The 25,173-nt window shown below is 42.1% G+C and overlaps 2 protein-coding genes across 6 annotated transcripts in view; both read right to left on the bottom strand.

The window, feature by feature from the left end:
• The window catches only part of LOC138612435 (voltage-dependent calcium channel subunit alpha-2/delta-1), a 66,300-nt gene extending 65,318 nt beyond the window's left edge, over positions 1-982 (bottom strand). For both annotated transcript variants that reach the window (XM_069685674.1, XM_069685675.1), the window contains exon 1: positions 804-982. In XM_069685674.1, the coding sequence (XP_069541775.1) occupies positions 804-892 (89 nt within the window). In that variant the 5' untranslated portion in view covers positions 893-982. The remainder of the gene's footprint in view (positions 1-803) is intronic.
• A 4,948-nt stretch (positions 983-5,930) lies between these two features.
• The window catches only part of LOC138613051 (protein piccolo-like), a 42,044-nt gene continuing 22,801 nt past the window's right edge, over positions 5,931-25,173 (bottom strand). The window contains exons 8-27 of one of the 4 annotated variants that reach the window (XM_069686622.1): positions 24,152-24,220; positions 23,792-23,818; positions 22,158-22,246; positions 21,972-22,047; positions 21,756-21,881; positions 19,702-19,810; positions 19,412-19,479; positions 19,089-19,315; positions 17,863-17,910; positions 17,643-17,773; positions 16,825-16,851; positions 16,324-16,417; positions 15,375-15,446; positions 14,790-15,096; positions 14,229-14,423; positions 11,551-11,692; positions 11,385-11,443; positions 10,471-10,608; positions 9,651-9,796; positions 5,931-9,091 (exon numbers count right to left, since the gene is read on the bottom strand). In XM_069686622.1, the coding sequence (XP_069542723.1) occupies positions 8,948-9,091; positions 9,651-9,796; positions 10,471-10,608; positions 11,385-11,443; positions 11,551-11,692; positions 14,229-14,423; positions 14,790-15,096; positions 15,375-15,446; positions 16,324-16,417; positions 16,825-16,851; positions 17,643-17,773; positions 17,863-17,910; positions 19,089-19,315; positions 19,412-19,479; positions 19,702-19,810; positions 21,756-21,881; positions 21,972-22,047; positions 22,158-22,246; positions 23,792-23,818; positions 24,152-24,220 (2,294 nt within the window). In that variant the 3' untranslated portion in view covers positions 5,931-8,947. The remainder of the gene's footprint in view (positions 9,092-9,650; positions 9,797-10,470; positions 10,609-11,384; positions 11,444-11,550; positions 11,693-14,228; positions 14,424-14,789; positions 15,097-15,374; positions 15,447-16,323; positions 16,418-16,824; positions 16,852-17,642; positions 17,774-17,862; positions 17,911-19,088; positions 19,316-19,411; positions 19,480-19,701; positions 19,811-21,755; positions 21,882-21,971; positions 22,048-22,157; positions 22,247-23,791; positions 23,819-24,151; positions 24,221-25,173) is intronic. The other 3 variants (XM_069686623.1, XM_069686624.1, XM_069686625.1) reach the window with 3 other exon arrangements.

The raw sequence follows: 25,173 nt of genomic DNA, 5'->3' as shown, positions 1-25,173 counted from the left end.
AAAAGTAGGCTCTTTATTTAAGGTTCTATAAAATCACCTCTGATACAGAAGTAAATAATCGAGCAGCCCCACCAAAATTCTTAACAGGACTAAAACCCTCTACTCTTCCCAAATTGGATGGATCTGTGTTTTATTTTACGTATTATTATAGACTTTAAGTTAGCTTGTTTGCAGCATGATGACTGGAAAAACACAATATGTTTAGATTATAACTAGTTAGACCTTTAATGCTGCTGGTTAGATCTGAAACAGGCGTTCAGGTGAACGATGTCAACCTCTTAATTGTGAACTTTATTTTGAAAGAACTTTAAACGCAATCAAAAGGGACCAAAAAGAAAAAGTCCAATCGCTGTGATTTTTCAAATGAATAATTTAATGGGGGAATAATTAACCTCAAATTCGTCCGGATCAGAGACAAGAGGTAACTTTAGCATTAAGGAAGACGACCATGAAGAATCAACGCTAACTACCCCACAACTTCCTCCAGAGCTGTGACGGTTAAACATCCACCGGCGACACGCTGCTCATTACGGTAACCGTCATTAATCACCGCCCGGAGGCCACCAGCCAGAGGAAATGTTGTCAACCCTCAGACGTGTCTTCATCAGGATGACCACCGGTGCATGAATGAAACGACCTGCCCACCTCCCTCTGTCTCTCTCTCACACCCCACGCGCGCACGTACAGTACAGCCTACACACCTTGAGTGGCTCATTAAACCTGATACTTGTCCCTAACAAGCACTTGAAACAAGGCACAGTCATACCTGAATCTTCAAATGGGATTACAGCGGCTTTACTTACATGAGCTGTGTCGGAAACTGCGATGCCAAAGAGCCGTCCTGCCACAATAAGAGCAGAAACACCCAGACTCGTACCCTGCAGGTATCCATTGTAAAAAAAAAAATTAAAAAAAATTAAAAAAAATGGGGGGAAATTCCCCGCCGCGCGACAACAGCGAACGTGCCCCGCTCCCCTCCGCCTCGCCGCCGGTGAATGGGAGCCGGTGAGCAGGAGCAGCGTGAGTGGCAGTCTGTCCCTCCTTCACAGATTAACCAACGCTGACGCCTTTAATCTGATCAGCCGGCCATCCAGCTCTCTAACAGGTACTGAGGCTGGAGATTTCAGTCTCTCTCTCTCGCTCTCTCTCTCTCACACTCTCCCTCCCTCTCTCTCTCTCTCTCTCTCTCTCACTCACCCAGCTTTCCCCTCCTTTCAATCGAGCGAGAGAAAAAAAACACACATATGCTTTTTAAAAAAAAATCTTTTATTTTGAAATTGTCTGTGATACTCTGTAGTGACTTAAATTAATTCAATTTAAACCACTATATTATAATATCTAACAGTGACAGTGGTACTAATGGTAACAAACATAACACAATATGTGAAATTTCAAAATAAGAGGTGATGTTTGTTTTGGTCCAAGAAGCTCTACTCTGTATTTTTCCTCCTTGAGGTGAACAGCACTCCACATTAGGAGCAACACATTATTTTTGTAACCTCCCTATTATGAAACACCTGCTAAAAGGAGGGTCTACAGGTACCACACACACACCAACACACGAGGGGATGCACGCTGAATACAAATGCAGGTTCAGCTCTTTAAAATGCCCTACAACCTTTCCATTCCTTGTACCTGCGAGGTATGGGAGAATTTTCTAGCTTTGATAACACAGCCTTAGCCGGCAGTCGCTATCAGTCATACTGGCTGCATGAGTGGCAGCCAGCAGAGAGAGAGGCTGTCCCACACGGGAATCAGAGCTAGTGTGACAGATGTATTGATTTCGCACATATAGTGTAAAACCTTATGAGCAAAGTACAGTAAAAGCCTTATAAATCTCCGTGCCATCAATCACACTTGTTTTATAGGCTTGAGTTTGCAGCCGTGTGTGCTGTGCATCCTAACACCAACGTATAAATGATAGAATATATAAAATATATACAAGGCCTTGCACCACTGCAGTATCTACAATCATCATTTCAAAATAAAAGCGCATCAACACTTTGAATTGATTGAATAACAAAGTGATATTATAAACCAACAATGTGTGTCTGTGTGTGTGTGCGTGTGTGTGTGTAATTCAGGCCTGGAGGGGAGGGCAGGGCAGCTCAAGCAGGATGCTTGGGGATTTGGTTATCAATCGTTGCCTGGCAACCACACACCATCTCTCGTGTCCTCTCACCCTCCCCTCCTCCCTTCCCCCCCCCTCTTTCTCTCTTTGTCTCTCCCATCCCCAACTCCCCCCCCACCCACCCACAAACACACACACCCTTTCTCTACACCTTTCTCACACTCATCTCCCCCAGCGGAGGAACACATGCACCTGCTGATGGGATGGAGAAAAAGCAGGAGAATGGTGAGAACTGAAGAGGTAGCGAGGAGAGGAGGAACATAATAGCATAATAGCACAGAGCGGCACGGAGAGGATGGGACGGGGGGCAGTCTCTTCTGCAGACATCCCCATTCAATACTTCTTTTTATTAATTGAGAACATCTCAGACTATATCCTGAACAGGGAGAGGTGTCAGACTAATGCCTGGACTGCTACACCTCTATTCTTGATATTATTAAAAGGCCACAATACAAAATAATGGAATTTGTCAGACGGATCCAGTCAGACCCCGTCTCCGGTTACCTAGCCCAGCATTTTTTGTACTCCGCAGAAAGTGGGAGTTTCCGAAAATTAGTATCCAAACTATTTCATAATAAAAATGAAAAATGGAATATCCTTTTTTGAATATCAGCCTATGAGGGTTATTCTGCCTTCAGGAGGGAGAACCACCTGTAGACATGAAGAGCATAGACATTGATGCTACTATGTGTAACAGCAGCCTGGGTCACATTAGTAATTCTTAACACTGAAGGTTTAGTTTATTCAATAGAGAATACCGCCATCTGGAGGCAATATGTTGAAATTACAAGAATAAGTCGCTGAAAAATGATGTTTGTATCCATCCCTCCATCTGTTATCTATCTTATCCTGTTCAGGGTCGGAGGGGGGCTCGAGCCAATCCCAGCTGTCATTGGGCCAGAGGCAGGGTACACCCTGGACAGGTCGCCTGTCAATCACAGGGCTGACACATAGAGACAGACATTCACATTCACACCCACAGGCAATTTCAGAGTCATTAATGAACCTAACAAGCATGTCTTTGGGAGGAAGTACCCGAAGGGAACCCATGCAGACACGGGGAGATACTTTGTCCTAATAGACATTCAAACCGGGAACCTCTATAGCTGTGAGGCGGCAACGATAACCACCCCACCACTGTGACACCCATGTCTATATATGCATAACATGCATTGTTATGTTCATTTTTTTGCTCATATTTAAGTTCACCATAGTTCAAAAACCAGAGGTGTAAAGAGTACTGACATATTCTACTCAAGTAGAAGTACTGTTTAAAATTGTACTCAAGTAAAAGTAAAAAGTTGCTCACTTAAAAAGAACTTTAAGTTAAAGTTACTGAGTTACTTTCCCACCCCGCTGATTTTTATAATGAACACATTTTGCCATGTTACCTGACACATGCATCCTATGCAATGAACTGAAAAGGAAGAGAGGAAATGATTGTACAGTTGGGACAATGTAAAGGTTTATGTAGTTAAAGTAACAGGTGTTCCAACTCATGCCATAAATAGCTTCATAAAGGAGGTTATGAACGCTTATTGTGTAATCTGCAGCCCTCAGCCCCCAGTTATAATTAAAAGGAAACTTTGGCCCTGGGCCCTGTGTTTACATGTTTTGGTGTCAAAATAACAAGAGATGGACCTTTTGTCAAAGAGTTGGATCCTTTGTTTAACCAGAAACAGCAGTTATATCGCTCTCTTCCATGCACCAGACTCCATTAACAAAAACAGTCATTTTACCTCGCAGAACACGGGAGTAGCTGATGGTCGACCGCTGCCTCGTTCGGTTAGTTTGTTTGTGTTATTGTGTTTTAAAGGGTTAGTTCGGTTCCAAACTAACATGTTACAATGTATAACGAGGCAGCAGTAGACCAGAAAGTCCCATGTTCTGCAAGGTTAAATGGCTTTGAAGAGATCTGATTTGATCTAACGACTCTTTCTGGTTAAACAAAAAACTTTGGCACCGCTGTTTTGTTGCGCCGCATGATACTTTTATCTGATTGGCCTGTTTCTGATGCGATGCATTTGATTGGTGTCTGGTCCAAGTCAGTTTTTCTTCCGTAGATAAATATTGAACTCAGTAACGGATGGATGTACAAAAGTAGTGAATTACTTTACTTCATTTAAAACATACTTAAGTAAAAGTAAAATTACCGACTTTGAAAAATACTAAGTATACAAAAAAGCTACTCAATTACAGACATCCATTTCAGTCATAGAAAAAAAGATTATCTAAGATTTTGTTGCAGTCTCCTCATTAAAAAAACATCTTAAATGTGTTATTGTGCCGCCCCAATACATCCGTTTCTTTTCAAACCAGGAAGCGCCCCTGTAGCCCGGCAGTCTTCAAGGCTAGCTCCAGTTAACTCTACACTCTGTGTGGTCGAAATAACCTGGAGCCAAACACACTGAAAACTATGGAGAGTACAGTGGCCTTCAGGAGAAACCTCCTGACACTTTCAACTCATCCAAATATTTAACAGCACTGTGTCTGCTGTGGAAACCTCCAGGTGTCTGGGCTCCATGATTCAACTGGAACATATGTGGGCGTCCAACATCAACACAGTCCTAAAAAGGCAGAGGATGTACTTTTTGTGGCAGCTCAGGAGGTTCGACCTGCCTCAGGAGCTTCTGATTCAGTTCTACACTGCAAACATGCAGTCTGCTCTGTGTACGTCCATCATTTTCTGATTTGGATTAGCCGCCAAACAGGACAGGAAGAGACTACAACAGACATTCAGGTCTGCAAAGCCAGCCTGCTGTCCATTTAAGACTTATTATCTCCACAGTCCGGATATGTGCACATCACTGCAGATGCATCCCTCCCTGCAAACAGCATGTTCCAGCTTCTGTCCTCTGATAGGTGCTGCAGAGCTCTGTATGCAGAAACAACCAGACACAAGAACAGCCTCCTCCCACTGGTCATGATCAACAGATGAGTACAATAACTCTATAACACTAAAACAACCACTAACATTCAAAGTCAAGTATTGTATCTACAGTAGAATACACATTGTGCTTTATCATAGACATTACAGCAGCAATCATCACTAAGCACACTCTCCATACTGTAGACATGTATATAAATATATGCTGTACATTTTTGGTCATTGTTTCTTTATATATATCTTTATATTTAAGTGCATCTATTTTTCCATCTACTTGTATGTGTAGAGTATTTGTATATTTTTTTTTACTACTCACTTTACAATAAAAATGAATGCAAAGTACGCTTGGCACTGAATGCTTTGTGTTTTTAGTTAAAGCCTGAAAGAGATGGTGAAATTTACTGTAATTTCAACCCTCAAAAAGGAAAATTTGAATAGAAAAGGGGCCATTAAAGAACAAAATCTGCAAAGGAAACATGAGATGTTAACAAGATGTCAACATTACCATCACAAACTGGCCTCAGGCTAAGTCTGCTCTGTAAGCTCTATTTTTAAATCCTTATTTTATAGTCAAAAATGCACTTTTTGTAGTTCATGCCACTCATGAGTTCAAGCTCATGAGTTTTACAGAGTAAGAGGGCAGGGTTTACAGACAGCAGAGGCATAAGGTATCAAAGATAACTGCTTTAAATCAGACCTAATTAATAAATGACAGAACAAAGGATTAGAGTATTGCATAATGGTCACTTTTGTATTGTAGAGACAGTGTGAATCACTTCGGCACCATCTGGTGGTAATATTAAGAACTACATCTGTTTAGTTTTTGTGCACTTATTGACGAATAAATGTTTGTATACATTCATAAAAATTCTGTTTCATAACTGAAAACAAAAGCCAGATCCACTCTGCGGGTTTAATATAGCTCTTCGTAATATTTATTCTTTAGACTCAGGGGAAACAGCTGATTTTTTTACAGCACAATTTGCATAATATCTCAACACATCCTGTGTACAACCACAAAACCATAACATTAGATTCTTTGTTTTTACACTGAGTGAAAAACAAGACAATTGTACAAGCATATCTCTTTACAGTCAGCATACAGATAAATCTATACATATTCTGTCTCTTTTAAACATAATCTGTGGGCAAAATATACAGACGGACCATCAACAGAACATGCAACATCCAGAACATAAAGTCTCGGACAGCTATTGAAGTTGAATTTTTTTTTCCCTTTGTGTTGTTTCAGCTGTTTTACGGGACGTGGTTGCACAGATAGTCATTGGTCGACAGCACATGATAACACTCCCCTTATACAACTATAGACACGCATTGCTGTACAGTTTTAAGTCTATTGTGATTTTTTTTCGACACTCACATGCTCAAACTTCAGACAATATAAACATTCAGTCTTTGTAGAAAATAAACACTTTATGTACACATGTCAAAGGACTCGAGTCACATTCACACCCCTCTGAACGACAACGAATGGATGGTTTCACGATAACAGGCAACAGCTGATCTAAACAAACAGTATTTAGCTGGAGGGAAGTCTAATAAAACACGAGGGGTCAAACAGTCATGATAATGATTTATTTACTGTACTTTGTACACAGACTGTTAGAATCAGACTATGAGCATGATGTATTAAGGTTGATTTCCGCCCAGATTGTGCATTGTGTTTAGGAACCCCAACATGTCTGCATGTTTTTCTTTTTGCCACATCGATACAAAATGCACACCACATATTTCCTGCCACCATATACACCGTGATTCACTTCATTCCAGTGCAGAAACACAAAACACCGAATCCTGCATGTCGAGACAAGAAAATAAACAATGTCATAATAAAGTGCACAAGCTCCATGTAAATGTTAACAGCTGTTAACATAAATATATATTAAAATCAGTAAAAAAATCAATATATTTAATATTTTCTTTTAATGATGTACAAATTAAAGGATTCTTTTTTTATAAGACATCTTTTTTTCACACGTATAACATTTAGTTCCAAAAAACAAACGCATTCAAACACATCCATGTTGCATAGAATTAAGAACCGATGGGTCTGGAATAAAAAAAATTAAGGTTGGCACAGCAAAATAACCACTGACACATCTTTCCGTCCTTATTACGCTCTCTTTTTTCTCATCATTTGCTTCTTTTTAAGTGACATCTTGTTCTAAGTGTGTTTTCAGTTGGAGTTAATTCTTCAAAATTGCATCAGCCCTGCAATATGCCTTAACACAACTAATAGTGTTTTTTTTTTTAAACTCTGTAGATATGGTGGCAAACATTACAAGACACATACACGGATCATTTGCTCCTTTATAAGAACTGAGACTTGGCCTTGTGTGTTCTTCTGACTTGAGCGTGACTGAACACTAGGGGGCCTGAGTGAGCGTTCACAGGCAGTGAAAGAGGCTGGTTCACTGTGTGTGGGAATCACTGACACACAAAACAGCACAGTGAGTTTTACAGCACAGTCGGACATACAGAGGGAACCTTGACATTTGACTGGTAGGAACGTTTGTTTTTTTCTTCATTTTGAAACTATTTGTAGGCAAAACTCAGACCAGGGGGGTTTATTGATACACAGAGAGCAAGCTGCCAGTCTGACGACATGAAAGCTGCGGATCTACGTATGAGTTTGACACAACTTGTGTGAATTACATGTCAAGTGTAACGATGTAATTACATTATGGACTACAGAAAAGAAGTATTTGTTTACTCTGACAACAGCCTGAAAGTAAAATGTCGTACACGTGACTCTCGTCGTCCTCTAGAGTTGGCTTGAAACATTCAATACAGCATGTGTTTCGGACTTGGAAAGACATTTTCTAACCTGCACTACACAACAGGATGTCAGTGAGACAGCAATGTCACTTGATTTTTTTACCGTGAACAAATGTTAACCTGTCACTGCCCTGGTGAATATCTAGTGGTGCGTCAGCGTGATCAGAGGACCGAGGAGCTTTATGTCATCACCATCCTCAAGCTCATGTAGGTCCACATTCACATAACGGCTATACGACTGCCCACACCATAGACTAAAGTATCCTACTGGATTGTCAGTGCGCCACCCACCGCCTCAGTCTAATAGAGATCATATGTCTATATTTCAGTATATATACTCTAGTGACAATACTGTATATTGTATTTCGATATAATCTGATATCTTTGTATATATTATAAACATCACACTGTACAATGTGATTCTCTGATATGCTCTGTAATCCGCATGTGACATATGTACAATCCCAAGTGCTGTACATGTTTGTCTTCATCTTCTACGTCTACATATATATTATTATTTTCTTTTTACATTTGAACTTAAAGACTATCGTACAGAAACACTTTGCATTCCTTCATCAAGACCACTGATATCACACACGTCACAACCATCATTCGGCACGACAACCATGACTCTCGTATGAGGAACACACAATGTTAGTTCAGTCGGTGATTACGACCAATGACTCTGATTTTTTTCTCTCCCCCCCCCCTCTCCCGCCCCCAGATATGTTAGATCAGTTGCACAGCACCAAAACAACAAAATCTCATATGGACCGTGGACTTGAAACTAAGGTTAGAACAAAGCCATATTGCTGCTGAGTGTGTTTCAGAGCCTGTTAGCTTCCTGCAGCCAGCAGAGACTCGACATGGGATAAATGAACGTGTGCTGGCAGTGTTCCACTGATACAGCTGTTAGCGTATTAGCACATAATCCACTCCTTCTTATAACTCATAAAGTGAGAAAGTAAAGGAAGAATGGAGGAGTTAACTGGATCGTTTTAGTTCCTCTTCTTGCACTTTTCTTTTCTTGTATTCATCTTTTTGTCAAATCGGTTGTCTAGTACAGTCTAGAACGTTCTGGCTTCACCTTTCGTGGATCTTCCGCATCTCAATTTTTTTCATAGTGGTGCTCAGGGGTTGGTCTGAGTGGAGCTGACGAACAGCTTGTGCCAGCTGACCACCCTCTTCCTCATGTCCACCTTGTCCAGCCAGATATAGGCCTCTCCTATCAGGGTCTTCTTCATGAACTTGCCTCCATTTGACACCAAGAAAAGCTGCAAATACATCGAAGAGACAAACATGTCATGATGTATTCTGTTGTATACTGTTTAGCTGATGCACCGTTAAAAGCATTTTATCTAGCATGAATGCTAGCACAAATGGGAAAAGAAGTTAAAATCTCCAAATAAAAAAACAAGTGAGCCTTATGATATTTATAACACATTTTGTATCGATTAAACTAAAATGTAGGATGCATCTTTTATAGATGCCATCAGCTACTTTAATAGGCTCATATCCTGCAACCCACCAGGTGGTGCTTCAATCTCCCGACTGCTGCGTGAGACAGCAAAACCTAAAACTTCTCATAATGAGGCTTCAGGCTTGCCAGAAGTTACAAGCATCCAGTTTAAATCAGCAGTAATGAGTTTCTATCAACAGCAAAAAGTTGGATGTGAACTAAATTAGACAAATTGAATGAGCAAAGAATTTATATTATTATAAGGCCAATCAGAGAAGCAAAACATCGTATTGAAGCAGTATTGTGGGACATATCCTGCTTACAGAGCCAGATGCATACAGTCTGCAACAGTAACATTTAGCCGCCTGTCCTACCTGTATGGAGTGTCCAGTCGGGTTGAGGGGGAATCTGAAGGTCTCGTTGAAAGAGGGCTCTCTGTCATGTCGACAAACTCTGGTCTTCTTCTTGATGATCCTCTTCTGAGTGGCTACGTTCACCACATACAGCTTCACGTACAGGTCTGAAGGCACATCAAATAAATATGGATTAGCTAACCTGGATATTATTCGAAGGTCCCCTCCACGATAGTCTGCCATGATATATAAGTGTATGGTTTTAAAACATAATAAAAAGGAACTGGAAGGACATCTTGCACTGGGATGACTGGTTAAAGAGCAGTGAGCATCAACATGGCTAGCATTAGAGGAAACGCGTGAAGATTTAGCCACTCTTGTTTTATCCTTAGCTAGACTTAGACTCAGATGAGGAGTCTGTTGTTCACCACAATCTGTGACGAGAAGAAGTATTAGAATTGTAGTTAGCATGTTTGGTATGTTTGTTAGCTTGCTAGCTAGTACCTGGCTGTGGCTGTCACAGCCGGAGAGGTGGGAAACAAAGCCGACAGTAATATAGCAATAATGTTTTGTAGTAGTTTTGGTATGTAGCGGAAGAAAGTGAAAGGGTCTGCTTGACTTACAAAATGGCACACACTACTCTGTTTGCTGTCAAAACTTTCACTGTGCTATTGCTAATGCTAGTCCATTATGGTCTGATCTGTGCTGGAGGATTCAGGGCTCATTGCTGGCAATAGTAGCAATTGGCATTAGGACATGTTTAAGCAGTTTTAAGCAAATAAAAATACACAGTTATATATTCTAAGTCATGCAGGTGCGCAAATACAAACAACTTCCTGACCTGGTAGGTGATCTGGACTCTTGAACTTGTAAGTGATGTTCCTGCACTGAAGGATCTCCAAGACCAGTTGGTCCCCTTCTGTCTTCACCTCCTTCTTGAGCGCAACCTTGATCTCCCCCATAACTTGTGTTTTACCACCTGAAAACAAGAAGAAATTAAATACACATCCGTTTTAGAAGTAAGATAGAAATTTCCACATTTCATTATTTGGCTAGCCCTTATTGAACCCTGCTCTAAGTACCTGCTGGTGGATACAGTTGCACAGAAAAGCAGGTTTCCTAGTGTCACTAAAGATTATTTGAATTATTTAACAGCCACTAAACCAGGTCTCACAGCAGGATAAAACCAGGTCAGGGAACTCTGCGACCTTAATGTGTCCCGATCAGTATATTCAGGTTAAAGGTTTCACTAGAACGGTTAAATGTTTAAATCAGTCATCCAGCACCATGGAAATGACCTCCTGACCCTCTTCTGTGTCCCTGCTGCCAGGCTGCAGCCTGGGATGACCTTGGGCCTTTTGTTACAAATTGAAACCAGAGATGGATGGGAGGCATCATGACACCTGAGCTACATGAACGTAGATATAATTATGACACAGGTAGGATTGTGTGACATCCACTTCTCCTCCACCATCCCAACCCATGCACCAAGTCATTAGGCTGGGTTATTACGCGTTATAATCGATAATAAGCACTTAACAGAACATTTTTTACAGCACAATTGAATGCAGTCATTAGCAAAACACAGTTTGGAGTTGATTAAAGGAACAGCTGGGTTTATAAAAATAGCTAGTGTTGTTATAAAAATACCCAGCAGAGGGAGACATACAACCAAGTAAAGAAAATATCAGCATCTGTGTCTTCCACAGCCTCAGGATGTCTTTACTGTAAACAGAGGACATTTCTGGAACTTGCCTTCATTCTCGGTGGTCCCTAGTTGGTTTTTGTCGGTGCCGTTAGGAATAGTCTTACCACTGTGAGAAAAATAAAACATATGGGCACAATGACAAAGCATTACAAGGCTGCTTAACGCTCTACTGGGTGCACATTATGTTCTGAAATAAGCCGTGAGCTGTCTTACATGCGTGGCACTTGAAAAATGGCACTGTCCACTCCGGTGCCCGCCCCGTCTTCCCCATCCAGGCCACCGTAGGCGTCTCCCACGAGACTCGGGGCAGACAGCACCACTGACCCTGAGACATCACCCAGTCTGTGTCCTGGTCCTGAGGGTGACAGGAGTGATGTGGTGGTGAGGAAATATCTATCTATCTATCTATCTATCTATCTATCCATCTATCTGTCTGTCTGTCTGTCTGTCTGTCTGTCCGCCTATCTGTCCATCCATCCATCCATCCATCCATCCATCCTTCTATCATCCATCCATCCATCTATCTATCCTTTCATCTGTCTATCCATCCATCAATCCATCCATCCGTCTATCCATCCATCCATCATCCATCTATTCTTTCATCCATCCATCCATCCATCCACCCATCCATCCATCCATCCATCCATCCATCCATCCATCCATCTATCCTTTCATCCGTCTATCCATCTATCCATCCGTCTATCATCCATCCATCCAACCTTCTATTCATCCATCCATCCGTCTATCCATCCATCCATCCATCTATCTATCCTTTCATCCATCCATCCATCCATCTATCCTTTCATCCATCCATCCATCCATCCATCTATCCATCCATCTATCTATCCTTTCATCCGTCTATCCATCCATCCATCCATCCATCCATCCACCCATCCATCCACCTATCCATCCATCCACCTATCTATCTATCTATCTATCTATCTATCTATCTATCTATCTATCTATCTATCTATCTATCTATCTATCTATCCATCCATCCATCCATCCATCCATCCATCCATCCATCCATCCATCTATATTTGAACCAACAAAGCGTCTGACTCAGCTCTTCCCCACGCCTGCATGCACGTCCACATCTGCAGAAACACTTCACTCCCCCGGCTATCAGTCAGTGACAGTGAGGCTGTCTGTCACACATAACTTTGACTGAGCATCACATAACAGCACATCAGGGGAGGGACTGATCAATGGATGTGACAGCTTGTCCTTGTGTTGAGCTCTGCATTGTGTAACCTCGTTTAACTTCTAACGTCCACATTAAATCCCTTCACTAGAAAGAAATGAAGGTCACTAGGTTTAATTGACAGCTGAATTTGGAAGGAGACAATATGGATGTTCTTCTCAGACTTTATGATTTGTTCTGGGCTCCTGGCTGCTGTTGAGTTCTGCCCATAGCCTACATTATGAAAGAGCATGATTAGTTCAGGGAATATGTGAAGTGTTTCTGTCTAGACTGAGGGTGAATACATTATTTGCCCTCATGGTCACAGTGCCCACTGCCTCACAGTAAAACAGACAAACAGTATACAAATTATGTTTGAAACACAATCCATGACTCAAAGGCAATAGCTGGGAATTCTGTTCTTTAGCCATGAAAACATAATTATAATGACACAGATAAAACCACACTCGCTCTCAGACATCGACAGACGCACATACATGAAAATATTCAAATCATATTAAATTTCTTACTTAAATTATTTGAGTTATTATTGTTCCTTATGGATTTTTAGTTGCTTTCTGTTTAAGGGTTAAAAATATTTATCAGTACATTTCTCCTATGTTGCCTCACCTTCCCTTGACACTTGTTCCCCTCATGGTCAGCTGACCGCTTTACTCTCATTGGCCGGTGAATGCAGAGTGATGACTTGATGACTTTGATGTGTTTTCCTGGTTTGATTTATGTCCCTTTTGTTTTTACGCCGCAGGTTAGGGGAGAGGAGTCGGGTAGGGGGGAGGGGAGCCTGTGTGCCATACCTGTGTGGGTCTGTGTGTGTGTTTTGTAACTTACGAAGGGGTTCATTCATATGGCACACACATGCAAGTCCGCAATGGCCAGGGAACAGAAGCCAGGGAAGCGGCAACTGCATGCTTTAATAACTCTGACTCTGGGCTGACTTATCTCAGACAGGGGTGACAAAATATTTCCTCCTTTTAAGGACATCACACTAAATTATGCAGAAACAGGAATGGATATTTTTATATCATGTTAATTTTGGACAAGACGTGTGAGGGATTGCCATCCCAGTTTGGTTTCTATGCTGGGGTTGGAGAGCTCCACACTGGGGTTCTGTAGAAACCATATGCTTGGGATTGGCACATGCACAACACAGGGGCCTGGATGGTGCTTTTATTTTGAAATAATAATAAATGTATTCTATTTTTTTTCTTTACAATCTGGTTAACTAATTCCAATTATACAAACTTTATGTCCTGCTTACAATATGCAAATAGAGAGCTAAATTGTTCGGCACATGGGAGATGCCTTAAGCTGTATTTGGAATATTAAATGCACCGAATGTGCCAGATTTATAATTTACTCTAAGATTTTAAAAGAGAATAAAAAATCATTTTAACTGCAATTTTAGGTTATCATATTACTCATATATTTGTCTTCATCTTCTGCCTTCGAATCTATTTAGTGACTATGTTTATGTATCTTAGAAGAGACAGATAACTGATGAAAACAAACCTCTGTGCTCAGAGGAAACGGTCAAATGAAGAGCGCAGAAGGCAAAGGTCAAATGTTCAGGAGGTAAACACACACACAGCGGTTCAGGTTTTTATCATACGATCTCAACGAAGCGTGCATGCGCAGGAAAAAGGAAGCATGTCACAGGAAGTGTGTCACGGGTAGGGGCGGGATTTACTTGGTTGCAGGCGGGACTGTTGCACGGCGGCCTCGGCGGCAGCGATCGCTATCCCGGCATCCTCCAGGTGGGCCTGAGTGACGCTGCTCTTGCTTTGGCTGCGGGAGGGGCCGTGGGAGCGCAGTTGGCCGTCTGAGGAAGACTTGGAGCTGCCTGGGCTGCTGTGCGACTTCTCCAAAGGCAGCATCTGCATATCTGGAGGGAGAGGAAGTGGAGGGGTTATGACCGCTAATGGGACGAGAGAGAGAGGAGCTGAAGATGAAAACGATCCAAACTGTTAAAGTGTTTGATAGTTCTGCTCCACAGCGGCCCTAATTGTGCCCTGTAGCAGTTGACGAACACATGGAGTGTAATTACAGCTGTCAAGATGCGATTAGCATTGTTGTTTCTATGGCAACAGCCTCTAAATCTGTGACAACTAAAACACTTTTTGTCACAAACAGAATCCTGCTAAGAATGATAAAACAGAGTCATGATTCAGAACAACCAGCCATAAAGAATAAACAGATTCAAGCAAAACTGAGGCTAAAAACAGATTCACACGGGGGATTTTTTTTTTACCTTTGGTTGGATCAGGGAAGATTCCGTGGCTTCTGCTCTTAATAACAGAGTTTTTAGGCGACTCATGACTCCCGTCTCCCAGTCCTAGTCCTTGACCTGGTCCCGTGCCATACCCAGGCCCCATCCCAGGCCCTGACATGTGGCCCTGGCCTTGGCCGTATCCCTGCCCCTGACCGGACCCAGACCCCGGGGGGCCCTGAGCCGCATGGTGGGCTCTGCTGTGCTCGATGCTCTCACTCTGCTCCATTAGAGGCAGCCAGCGAGGGGTGTTGTCTAGCTGGTTGGTGTTCGACAAGTCAATTAGGACCTAGCAATTAACACGGACAGAAGTAGTATTAAGAGACAGACTGATTAACTCTTAAGGCACAAAAACTCAAATAAAAGGAAAAAGAATTGTAATGCATACTGATATGTTTATGGCATTAAGCAACGCTTGACTTCGGAGTTTATGAGAGGAGAATGTTAAGGTTAATAGAAAATCTGGTCCATCCAAAAAAATAAGCGGCAGGAACCTTTTGTTCGAGGTAAACACTAAATGAGTCTGACATTTTCAGACGTGGCATTCAGATTCCAAAAAGCACTCACTTCTCCGAGGAAGTCGTTGGAGGAGGATCTGTCATAGTCCCACACTGTGACCTCCAGCGTCTTTTTCTTTAACTGTATAGAAGGAGTGATGAAGAGGAGAGAGGAGGCACAGATTAGGATGACAGATCTTGTGTGCATATGTGAGCTGCAGAAATGTGCCTGTGTGCCTGTGTGGGTGTGGGGGCGGAGGAAGCGTGAAAGAAAACTGTTCCGGCACACTGTGCTGTATGTGCAGAGCATGAATGAATGCACGACAACAGTAGGAGGTTATTTACCGCATTCACTAAGGAAATGAGGAGTTACATCGGAGTTGTTTGTCCATACATGCGTGCTTGTACCTGTGAGTGTGTGTCGTGGGAGGAGACGGACACATATTTCAGGGGAGGAGTGGGCGATTTAGCGATGAAGAAGCATTCTTAAGGCTCCTCCGACCGGCTATGAGACGTGATTAACAAGCGGCAGCCCCCGGAGGAGCCGATGAATCCGCTGCCTCCACAGAAGGCCTCTAATCTTTGACCACTAAAGCTACCACATCTGCACTCATCCCTCAGTGTGGTAATTACTGTCTGGGTGGTGTCTCTGTCCCTAACAAGACATGCTCCTAGCGCGCGCGGAGACACCCAAGAATAAGAACTCACATCCAACACACAATGATGGACACATAGGCACAAGTTTCTAACACTCTTTTTCGGTTAAAATGACACGCATTTAGGCTGTCTGTGTGGAGCAGGAATGATGGTTGTTAAATTGAGTCTTGGGAGTGCTGATAAGAGGTTGCACAGGGATACTGAGAACAGCCCCGGGGACAAGGCATGAGGACAGAATCCTAATAAGAGTATAAGACATCCACTTCACCCAAAGTGGCTCACAGCACAAGCAGTAATTGCACAAGCAAGATAACGTGCGTGCGCGCGCAGGTGTGTGCGTGCAATGCCACTCTGCACCGTACCTGCTCCAGGTGAATGTTCTTGTAGATGACAGTCTGATTCCATTCTGGGTTCATGGTCTTCTGGGCATACTTGGTCCGTCTCTTGTTATCAGCACTGACAAGTCACGATATTAAGAATGATAACTCGTCAGTAATAAAGTAAAACTTCTCCGTCTGAAGCAAAGGCAAACATTCACCAAACATGTGATATGCTCAAGAAATGTGGATGCTCCTGTTGTGGAGGCATCGGAAACAAAGTCAAATGTAAAAACGTTTAATCAAACTCATGTTAACAGAATCGTTTCAGAGGTAGAATCTGAGGAGAGTTAAAAGTGAGAGGCATGGAGAGAAAAAGGCAATGACAGGAGTGTTCTGAAAAAAACACACCATGAGCTACGGCAGATAATTTGACGCACAACAAAGGTCACAACAGAAGGATGGACAACCACTTTGGAGACGGATTTTACAGAAAGGAAAAAAGATAACACCAACAAAAAAAAGCAAAGATCAGCACCACACTACCTTGCATTCTGGACAACCATGACTTGGCTGAGGGAGTCCAGAAGAGGAAGAGGAGGGCAGATATCACAAACAAGAAAAGCAAAAACACAAAAAACAGTCAGAGAAGCCCGGAGAGCTCAAAGAAAAGGCAGTAAAGGATAGAGAGCTGAGGCAATCAATATTCTCTGCTGGGTGTATCGCCGGTCGTCGTGCCCGAGCGATGTGTGTGACGCAAGAGTGAAAAACCTGGCTCACGGGTGAATGACTAATTCTGAGATGTTGTTGTGCACTCTGCTGCTCACGTCAAACAAATTCATTTCCAGACACTCAGCAGGAAACAAAAGTGCTTTCCTACTGAGCTTTCATTCCTAACCTATATGGCATGTAGGTAGAGAGGGTTTATAATCTCATAAACAGGTCTGATGGGGTCATTATCTGAGAGCAGATACTGTTACACAGCAGATAAAGGCTGTATTGATCCCCTCTTGCTGTTCACTGGCTCTTGGGACGTCGGTGGAGCAAACAGGGTAAGAGGAGGAAGCAGTGGACAGAATACTAGGGGACAGTGCTAAAATACTACCTGTATATTCTGTCTATGACTAGCTAACCTCCTCTCATGGACTCAAAAACACCCAATGAAATCACGCTACAAATGACTGCCTCATACCGTGTCCAGGACTCATTCTCTCATTCAAACTCAAGTAGTTAGTCAATTCCTCACAGCACACTCAATACAAAGTCAGAAAGAAATAGGGGGAGAGGATACAAGACGGACACAGAAACAGAAAGGCAGACACAGACCAGACATTCACGGGCACTGGAACACACGCCGAGCTCACCCTCTCCCAGGTAACAGGTAGACCTTGACAAAAGGGTCAGAGTAGCCGTCGTTGTCCCTGGGGGCCAGGTTTCTGGCCTGCAGGACGTGGACGATCAGGTTTCCGAGGTTCCTGTCATAGTTGATCTGCAGCTGAAAGAAGGGGAGCGGATAGAAGGATCGGTGAAAAAAGACTAAACTAGAGCTGAATAAAAAAATCTGACATTTTATTTATATCGTACCTGAATCTCCCCAGTGATTGGGTGAGGTGTCCTCATTGCGTCGGCTGGCTACAAGAACAATCGGGAAGATGTGAAATACTCGCTTCATGACACAGCAACACTTTGACGGACAGGACCGGTATTACCAAGAGATAAGGTTGCAGTAAATGGAGCTCTGACTTAACAAACAGTATATTGTCAATTTTTGTAGAAGAGATGAAGACGGGTGAAGATTTGTAACAGGATCTGTGAGCCTCAGGAGAAATTTGACCATGTGAGCGATATTATTGACTAGAAACGTCCTCAAGGGAAGTTTGAGAAGGTTAATCAATTATTTGAGGCACACAGACATCAATAAAAAAATGTCCATTTCAGTTAAGATGCTTCCCACAGTTCAAATATATGTGAGCTGTCTGTTTTGTATTTTAAAGGGGGGGTATTATGCTAATTTCAAGCTTCATATTTCACTCTGTGATACCCGTGGAGTAGCTTAGCATAATTTACAGTTTAAAAAACTCATCGTTTTCCTCACACTGGTGGTCTGAGCAGGCCTGCAAGCAAGGACTCAGTCAGCGCTGTCTCTTTAAGAAACCCCGCCCCTACAAGCCCGCTTTCTTCTGATTGGCTGGCTGTGCTGAGGCTGTAGAAAAAACTGTCTGGCGTTCACAGCAGCCTGCAGACTGAGATGAGAAGCCTGCGGATTACTCCGACATACTTTTACCGACAGATTTGAAACTTCACCCACGTTTAGTCTGGACATCCAACATTGTAAAGTTATATATGTCTTAAAATGCGAAACAGCATAATACCCCCTCTTAGCTGTTAATCACTGTTTGGGTTGAAAGAAGCTCTTCTGCATGTATTGCCTGTTTCAGGTGCAATGGACACCCAGGGTAATGCACAGTACCACACTCTTTCCTTGTTCCTCTATAATTGGCTTGTCTCTCTGATTGAACACAGTCACACTGTTTGACCTTCACATGCAACCTGCCCTTTGTACCGTTCTATGATGTCATACTAATGGAGCAGCATGATGGATCACACAGAGTTTCACTGGCTGCAGCTTCAAAACGGATCCATACTATAATAAAATCAGACTAGATTTGTATTTTTTGTAATGTATTAGCCTACGACATACGAACCGGCTGTTTGCTTATGATATCCCTTCTTGTCATCACATTGTAAACTGAGCTTTTCACAACTGAGACGAACAAGCAGAAAGCACGCTAGCAAGTGGAATCCGCTACCTTTTGTCGTTGTTTCTTGTTTATGGCGGGGGATGCAGGCTGGCCGGGGCTCGGCACCCCGCTGGAGGCAGCCGATCCCGTGCCTGAGTGGAGCAGGGCAGAGCGCTCCAGTGCAGAGAGGACCCCCAAACCCCCAGGCCCGACACCTGGAGCCTGCTGCTGGGACACCTTCTGCAGCTCTGCAGCCAACTGGTTAGGATCCACTCCAGGTGAGCGCTGCCCACCAACTGAAACAGATGTGTATAGTGAAGTGGATGCGCTTCTTTAATAAGTACACAGATACATGCATGCATGCAGACGTATCAACAAATCCTTGTACATACCAGCCTTAAGCTGGACATGGTGCTCCAGGGCTTGTGGGTGCTCAGGGTCAGACAGCATGTTAAGGTCACTGTTTGGATCCATACAGGAAATTTATGATGGAATATCAACCAGTGTATCTTAGCAGTAAATAGTCATAGTGATATTTGTCGGAGGAAGGGGTGTGAAATGAAGAGAAGGCAGAGGGAGGGGGGAGAGAGGGTGTACTTGGGTGCAGAGATAACATATTGCGACTAAACATGTAGGAGTTTCAGTGGGACCAGAGGGGTAAATGATGACAGATGTAACTCACAGTCTCACGCAGAGCTCCGCCTCTGCACATGGCTGGCCCACGATGCACTGCACTTCTTCATAAGTCTTTCCAGTCAGGGTGATCCCGTTCCACTCTAACACCTGCATTCCTGTGGAGCGATAAAGGTAAGCAGGCGGAGGTGTTCAGTTATCAGACAATATGCTACAGCCTGTGGAAAGTCACTTCACTTCATCTCTACATAAGACACACGATTCCATCTGCCTACATGCTCGCAAAGCAGAAGTGATAGATTTAACACCCAGGCATGTCAGAGGTAGAAGTAGAAGTGAGACAAAACAGCACATCAGACACTGTTCTAATCAAATCTGTATGTTGCTTATTAAACATCCCAAACTCACACACAGCAAACTCCAACTTCCAACCCATGTGAGGCCTCACTTACACAGCTGAAACCTGGGCCTCAGTTCTGCTTACGGAACAGCTCACCAGCTGCTGCGACAATAAAGGCTTGAATTAATATCCCTGTACCCTTCTGCATGAGCCACTTCTCATTTAGATGACTCCCCGTGCTCTCTATATAACTCACTGTCTCCTCCCCCCGCTTTACTTCGCCATGCACCTGAAGGCATCTTCTGCTGCCATTGTGCTCCAGTGGAACGTACACATCACATGGCATTTGCATAGTTATTGTTCAGCATACACTGGAAAGCAAACATTTTCAGCCTGACCATCCTCCTCTTATAATTAGAACTATTTTTAGATATATTTATATGCACCCCCTCCATGTATTTCAATAGAGTGAAATACATCAGACCAAGAGTAAATACATAAGCTGATCCGTCCTTCACCCACTCCCTTGCACAATAGCAAAGTCATGGCAGTCCCTGTGGTGGATTTCCCACTGAAGGGAGAAACTGGAAGCAGATTAGTCCTAAAAATATCTAACTCTGTGAATCCCCATTAATACTCATTAATTCTCCACAAACAATAAACATTAGAAGATCAATCATTTAACAATTCTAATGACTAAATATGCAAGTAGCTTTTTTTTGAACGGTCACACAGCTAATTATTGTGTATGTGTGTTTGTCTGTGCCTGCTGCTATAGTGATGCTAAATATAACCTAATGACTAACACAGCCCAGTACTGTGGAGGGTGAGTTGACAGGATTTTTTTCTGTGTTTGGATGCGATGTGTTGGGGGATGAGACATGACAGACCACAACACAGAAGGCTACAGCAGCAGCTCGCTTCTCCATCTGGAATTCGGTGATTCAGGCCCAGGATTTTCACTGCATGCCTTTGTTTCCCTCAAAAATTCTAATGGTTAAAAGATGTGCGTTCACACCATTTTTCTCTCAGCCAAAGAAATCACATTTTTTCACAATGAATTGTATCTAACCAAACAAAGTCATATTAAAGGGGGCCTGCTTTAGCTATGCCATCAATTTTCTATTGTTCAAATGTGTTTTTGAAACACGTTGGTAAAGTTTGTTTCATTTTAAAAACATATTTTAATGTAATTATTTTTTCGGAGCCTCTCCTTCCTCATTAAACGAACAAGCTGTTTCGCCATTCAAAGGTCAGACCTTAGCCACGATTGGCTGATGGTGTTTAGAGTGACTGCGCAGCCCCTCCCACTGCACTGTCACTCCAAAGTTGCAGAAAACATGGCTGCTCTAGGATCTGTTATTCGGCGTTATATGTACGAGCCAGAATCGCCAGGAGGTATCAGAATGGTAAGTTGAAATCTCGACAACAACTCGACTACAAGCTAGAGCGAGAAGGCAGCCTGAGGTGAATGACGGTGAATGACGATTGGTCGATTTTAGCGAAAGAAAGGTTCTATGTAGAAACCTGCAGCTGTTCTGAACGGCCCATTTCAGAGGAAACCTTTTTAAAAATGTAATTCTGGAAAAAAACAGAATTATGCAGTTTTCACTTTTTCACTGTGAACAATAAACAAACATGTAAAACCCATCAAAGTATGAGAATATCCATTCAAAAGATACGGGCCCTTTAAAGCACCTTCTGCAGCTTGATTTGAACAGCATATGCTTTAGCTTTTTAGCCTCCTCTCATTCTCCTCTTACCTTCCACAACTTTTCCTGTTTGTTCTGCCGCACCGCCAGGGATAACCTTGGCAATGTAAGCTCCGATCTCTCCTCGGCTCCCCGGAATCAGCTTCCCACCTACCACACGAATCCCAAGTCCATTCCCTGAGGGAAAATGAATATGCAAATATTTAGATACAAAGAAAACAACGCCGCACATAATTGTTGTAAGGTACTTCTGTGTGGTCTTCATACCAGACACACTGGTGTCCCTCAGGTCTCTCTTAAGCCTGATGCTCGTGTGAGGGTAGGCGTATGGGACCAATTTCATCTGAGAGAGATTAAAGGGGGAATGAGTTCCATTTAAGAAAACACATCAGGCTCACACTGAAAATGTAAGTTAGGACAGCACAACGAGAAGTTGAATGTTTTGAATCTCACCTGTCTCCGGTCTGACATGCTCCCGCTCTGTGGGTGCCCTTCTCTTGGCTTATCAAACCAATCTGTGTCCTCTCTCCTTAGATGGTAGGCTGGGCAGGGAGAGGTAGTTGTTAAAAGCCACGTACACACAAACACACCACCTACTGTATCCCAGCTCCTTAACAGTCTGCTTTAAACATGGTAATGACAACTGGGGGAGACACATATCTTGCAATCAAGCTTCAAGTATGCATCACAACACTTGTTTCATCTCTGTTTGTTCAAATGCAGTACACATCTCTGATCAGACTGGATAGGTAAACACTGTTCAACACTATCCATACGTCTGTCAGATCGAATGACCACTGCAAACACTGAATGACGGATGAGGAAATTTGAAGAGGATTTAAAGTTAGGCATGCTTCTGATACCATGCAATGCTCCCCGTCTTGTTGTGAGGGCTTTCTTTGTCCAGGTTTAATGCTTCTATACATGAAATATTGTAGTTGAAAGATGCCCTGGAACTCATACTGGTATTGAGTAGTTTCAGTGCGGGTTGGAGTTGTCCCATAGTGTATGTTTTATTTCACAATTAACAATTAAGATGTTCAACGTCACTAAAATAATAAACCTCATACAGCTATTGGCTAAGGGTGAAGGGAGGAAATATGTACACGGTATCTAAATCCTTATCTTCCACTTAAGCTGAGAGTATGTTATAAAAATACATAAACCTGTGAAGTGTACTGTCTTAATGTATTTATCTAAGTACTGTAAGCGCAGTGTGCTGTGAAGTCCCTCAAAGCTTACCGTATAGACATCCAATATCTTTTCACTATGAGATGTAACGTCTGAAAGATATTGGATGTCATGCACGTCAGAGCATCATTATTGCAAAGCCCTGACATCTTTAGTAACAAGGCAGGTTGGTTGGCTATGTCCTGCATTAGAAATGTGAGTCATCATTTTGCTGTTTAATGCAAAAGATTGTCACCAACCCAAAAGGTTTAGTCAATTGCCTCGTATATTATCAAGTATTTAAATCAGCGATGGAGATGCACCAATAATGATGAGGAGAAATGGCCTAATGACCATTTACGCTGAAGGTTAATGTTGCCTTTTTATCTACCTGTGTATGAGTAAAAAGCACTTTTCAGTTTTAAACAGCACCAGAGTTTTCTGACCTAGAATGAGTTAACACTGGCAACATTAACCTTCAGGACTCTATAAAACATTGATAAACTGCCTTTACACTAAATGGCAATTACAGACATATTTTTGTGGAAGCACTTGTGCATGATCACACAATATACACGTAATAGCAAAAGTGCATGGACATGAATATCTGATATGGGTCTGATATGTTTACAGGACCACTGTGATGTGCAGTCATTCCAGAATGATGTTTAACTGAAGCCACTACTGTATACGACACATGTAATATATCTAGAGCCATTGAGATGGGGTTCATTCCAGAATGAATCTAACATGTCAACTACTAACAATCTGCTAAATGACATGTTCTGTATACTATTGAATGAGTCTGGTATGTTTACAAAATCAACCAGAAAAGTGCATCATTCAGGACCATGATATGCGGCATGGAGGCATACAGTCTCTACTGTAGCTACATGGAAGTTGGAATGCTGTCTCACCTTCTATATTCCAGTTTGGGCCTCCAGCTGGGGTACAAAATTATATGTTTTGTTTTCAGAAAGGCGTTCAACCAAGGTTCATTAACAGACTACAGGAGCTGTGCTAGGACTAGAGCTATATTGTGAGAATACTACAGCACATGCACTAAAAGCACTTAGTCAATTTAAGATGCATGCTTGAAATTACTGCACGTCTGACATTACTAGCCTGTCAGACGGTCCACAGATTTAAGCAGAAGCAACGTGAAAACATATAAAATACATCTTAGGGGAAAAGGTCATCAATAACTGAATGTCAAATTTGGCCATATTAGTACCAGGAAAGTGAGGGGGTTTAACTAATACTGTAAAATACTCTACCGTGTCTGATACTTTCATGAAAGATTCTGGCATCATCTCTGTTCAAAGCCAGCATGGACTCACTTAGTGCTGTAATCAAGGCAGATGGACACTTTTACATGGGGTCAGGACAAATATCACCTTCTTATCAAGAATGGAACGGTACTATTCCTTAGTAAGTCTTCTACAAACATAACTCAAGGTGCTAAACATATTTATAATTGTTATGCATTTTGGTACTTGTCAATGTTGATGAAATGAATCCCTTTTTAACTAAGTCCTATTCAGGCTGTTTTGTGAAGGAAGCTGGCCTTCTTATAATTTGCAGTGTCTGGGTTTTTGTTAATAAAAAGCATACATACTGTATCTAAGTAAATGTTTAAAAAAATAAACTAACTATCAATATGGTATGTTGATATCTACAGAAATGTATATACCAAACCTAATGGAACACTACCAATCCCACACTTACAGATATGGGGATAGTACATGTCAATATTTGCTGTCAATCACTAGGGGACATGAACAACTCAAATAGCAATAACATCTGAAAAACAACCTACAAGCATAAAACATACACTTTATTAAGATGAAATGAAAAATGTATTGCACAACATGCAAGGATGCAATTTTGATACAGATAGAAAATTAAAGATATATAAACAAAGACATACACATAACACAAAAGAGACAATGATGTGATAACAAATGTATTTTAACTTAACTGTACATTTAACTGCATAGTAGTCCTCAGGAAGTCATTGTGTTGCATTTGGGGTTTACATCAACAAAGTTCCTGCACTTCTAACTTTTAAATTAGTAGGTGTGTCACTGACACAGAAAGAGTTAGAGAGAAGTAACGGCACAAAGTGATTGCCTTGACTGCACCTGCAGAACACGATTCAGCAGGATTAATTTAAACTTACTGCAGCTTGTTCTTTTTCAAGATAGCTTAAATGGTGCCTTAAAAAAGTAAATATAATTCTTTGTGAGGCAAAGGCCCATTTTCCCCAAAAGACACTATTTTGAACTGCACATTAATG

The sequence above is a fragment of the Semicossyphus pulcher genome, unplaced genomic scaffold (genome assembly GCF_022749685.1).
Source record: "Semicossyphus pulcher isolate SPU_LCO1_2020_fin unplaced genomic scaffold, fSemPul1.0.p SCAF_8, whole genome shotgun sequence".
Taxonomy (NCBI): domain Eukaryota; kingdom Metazoa; phylum Chordata; class Actinopteri; order Labriformes; family Labridae; genus Semicossyphus; species Semicossyphus pulcher.
This window is presented reverse-complemented; position numbering and strand designations above follow the sequence as displayed.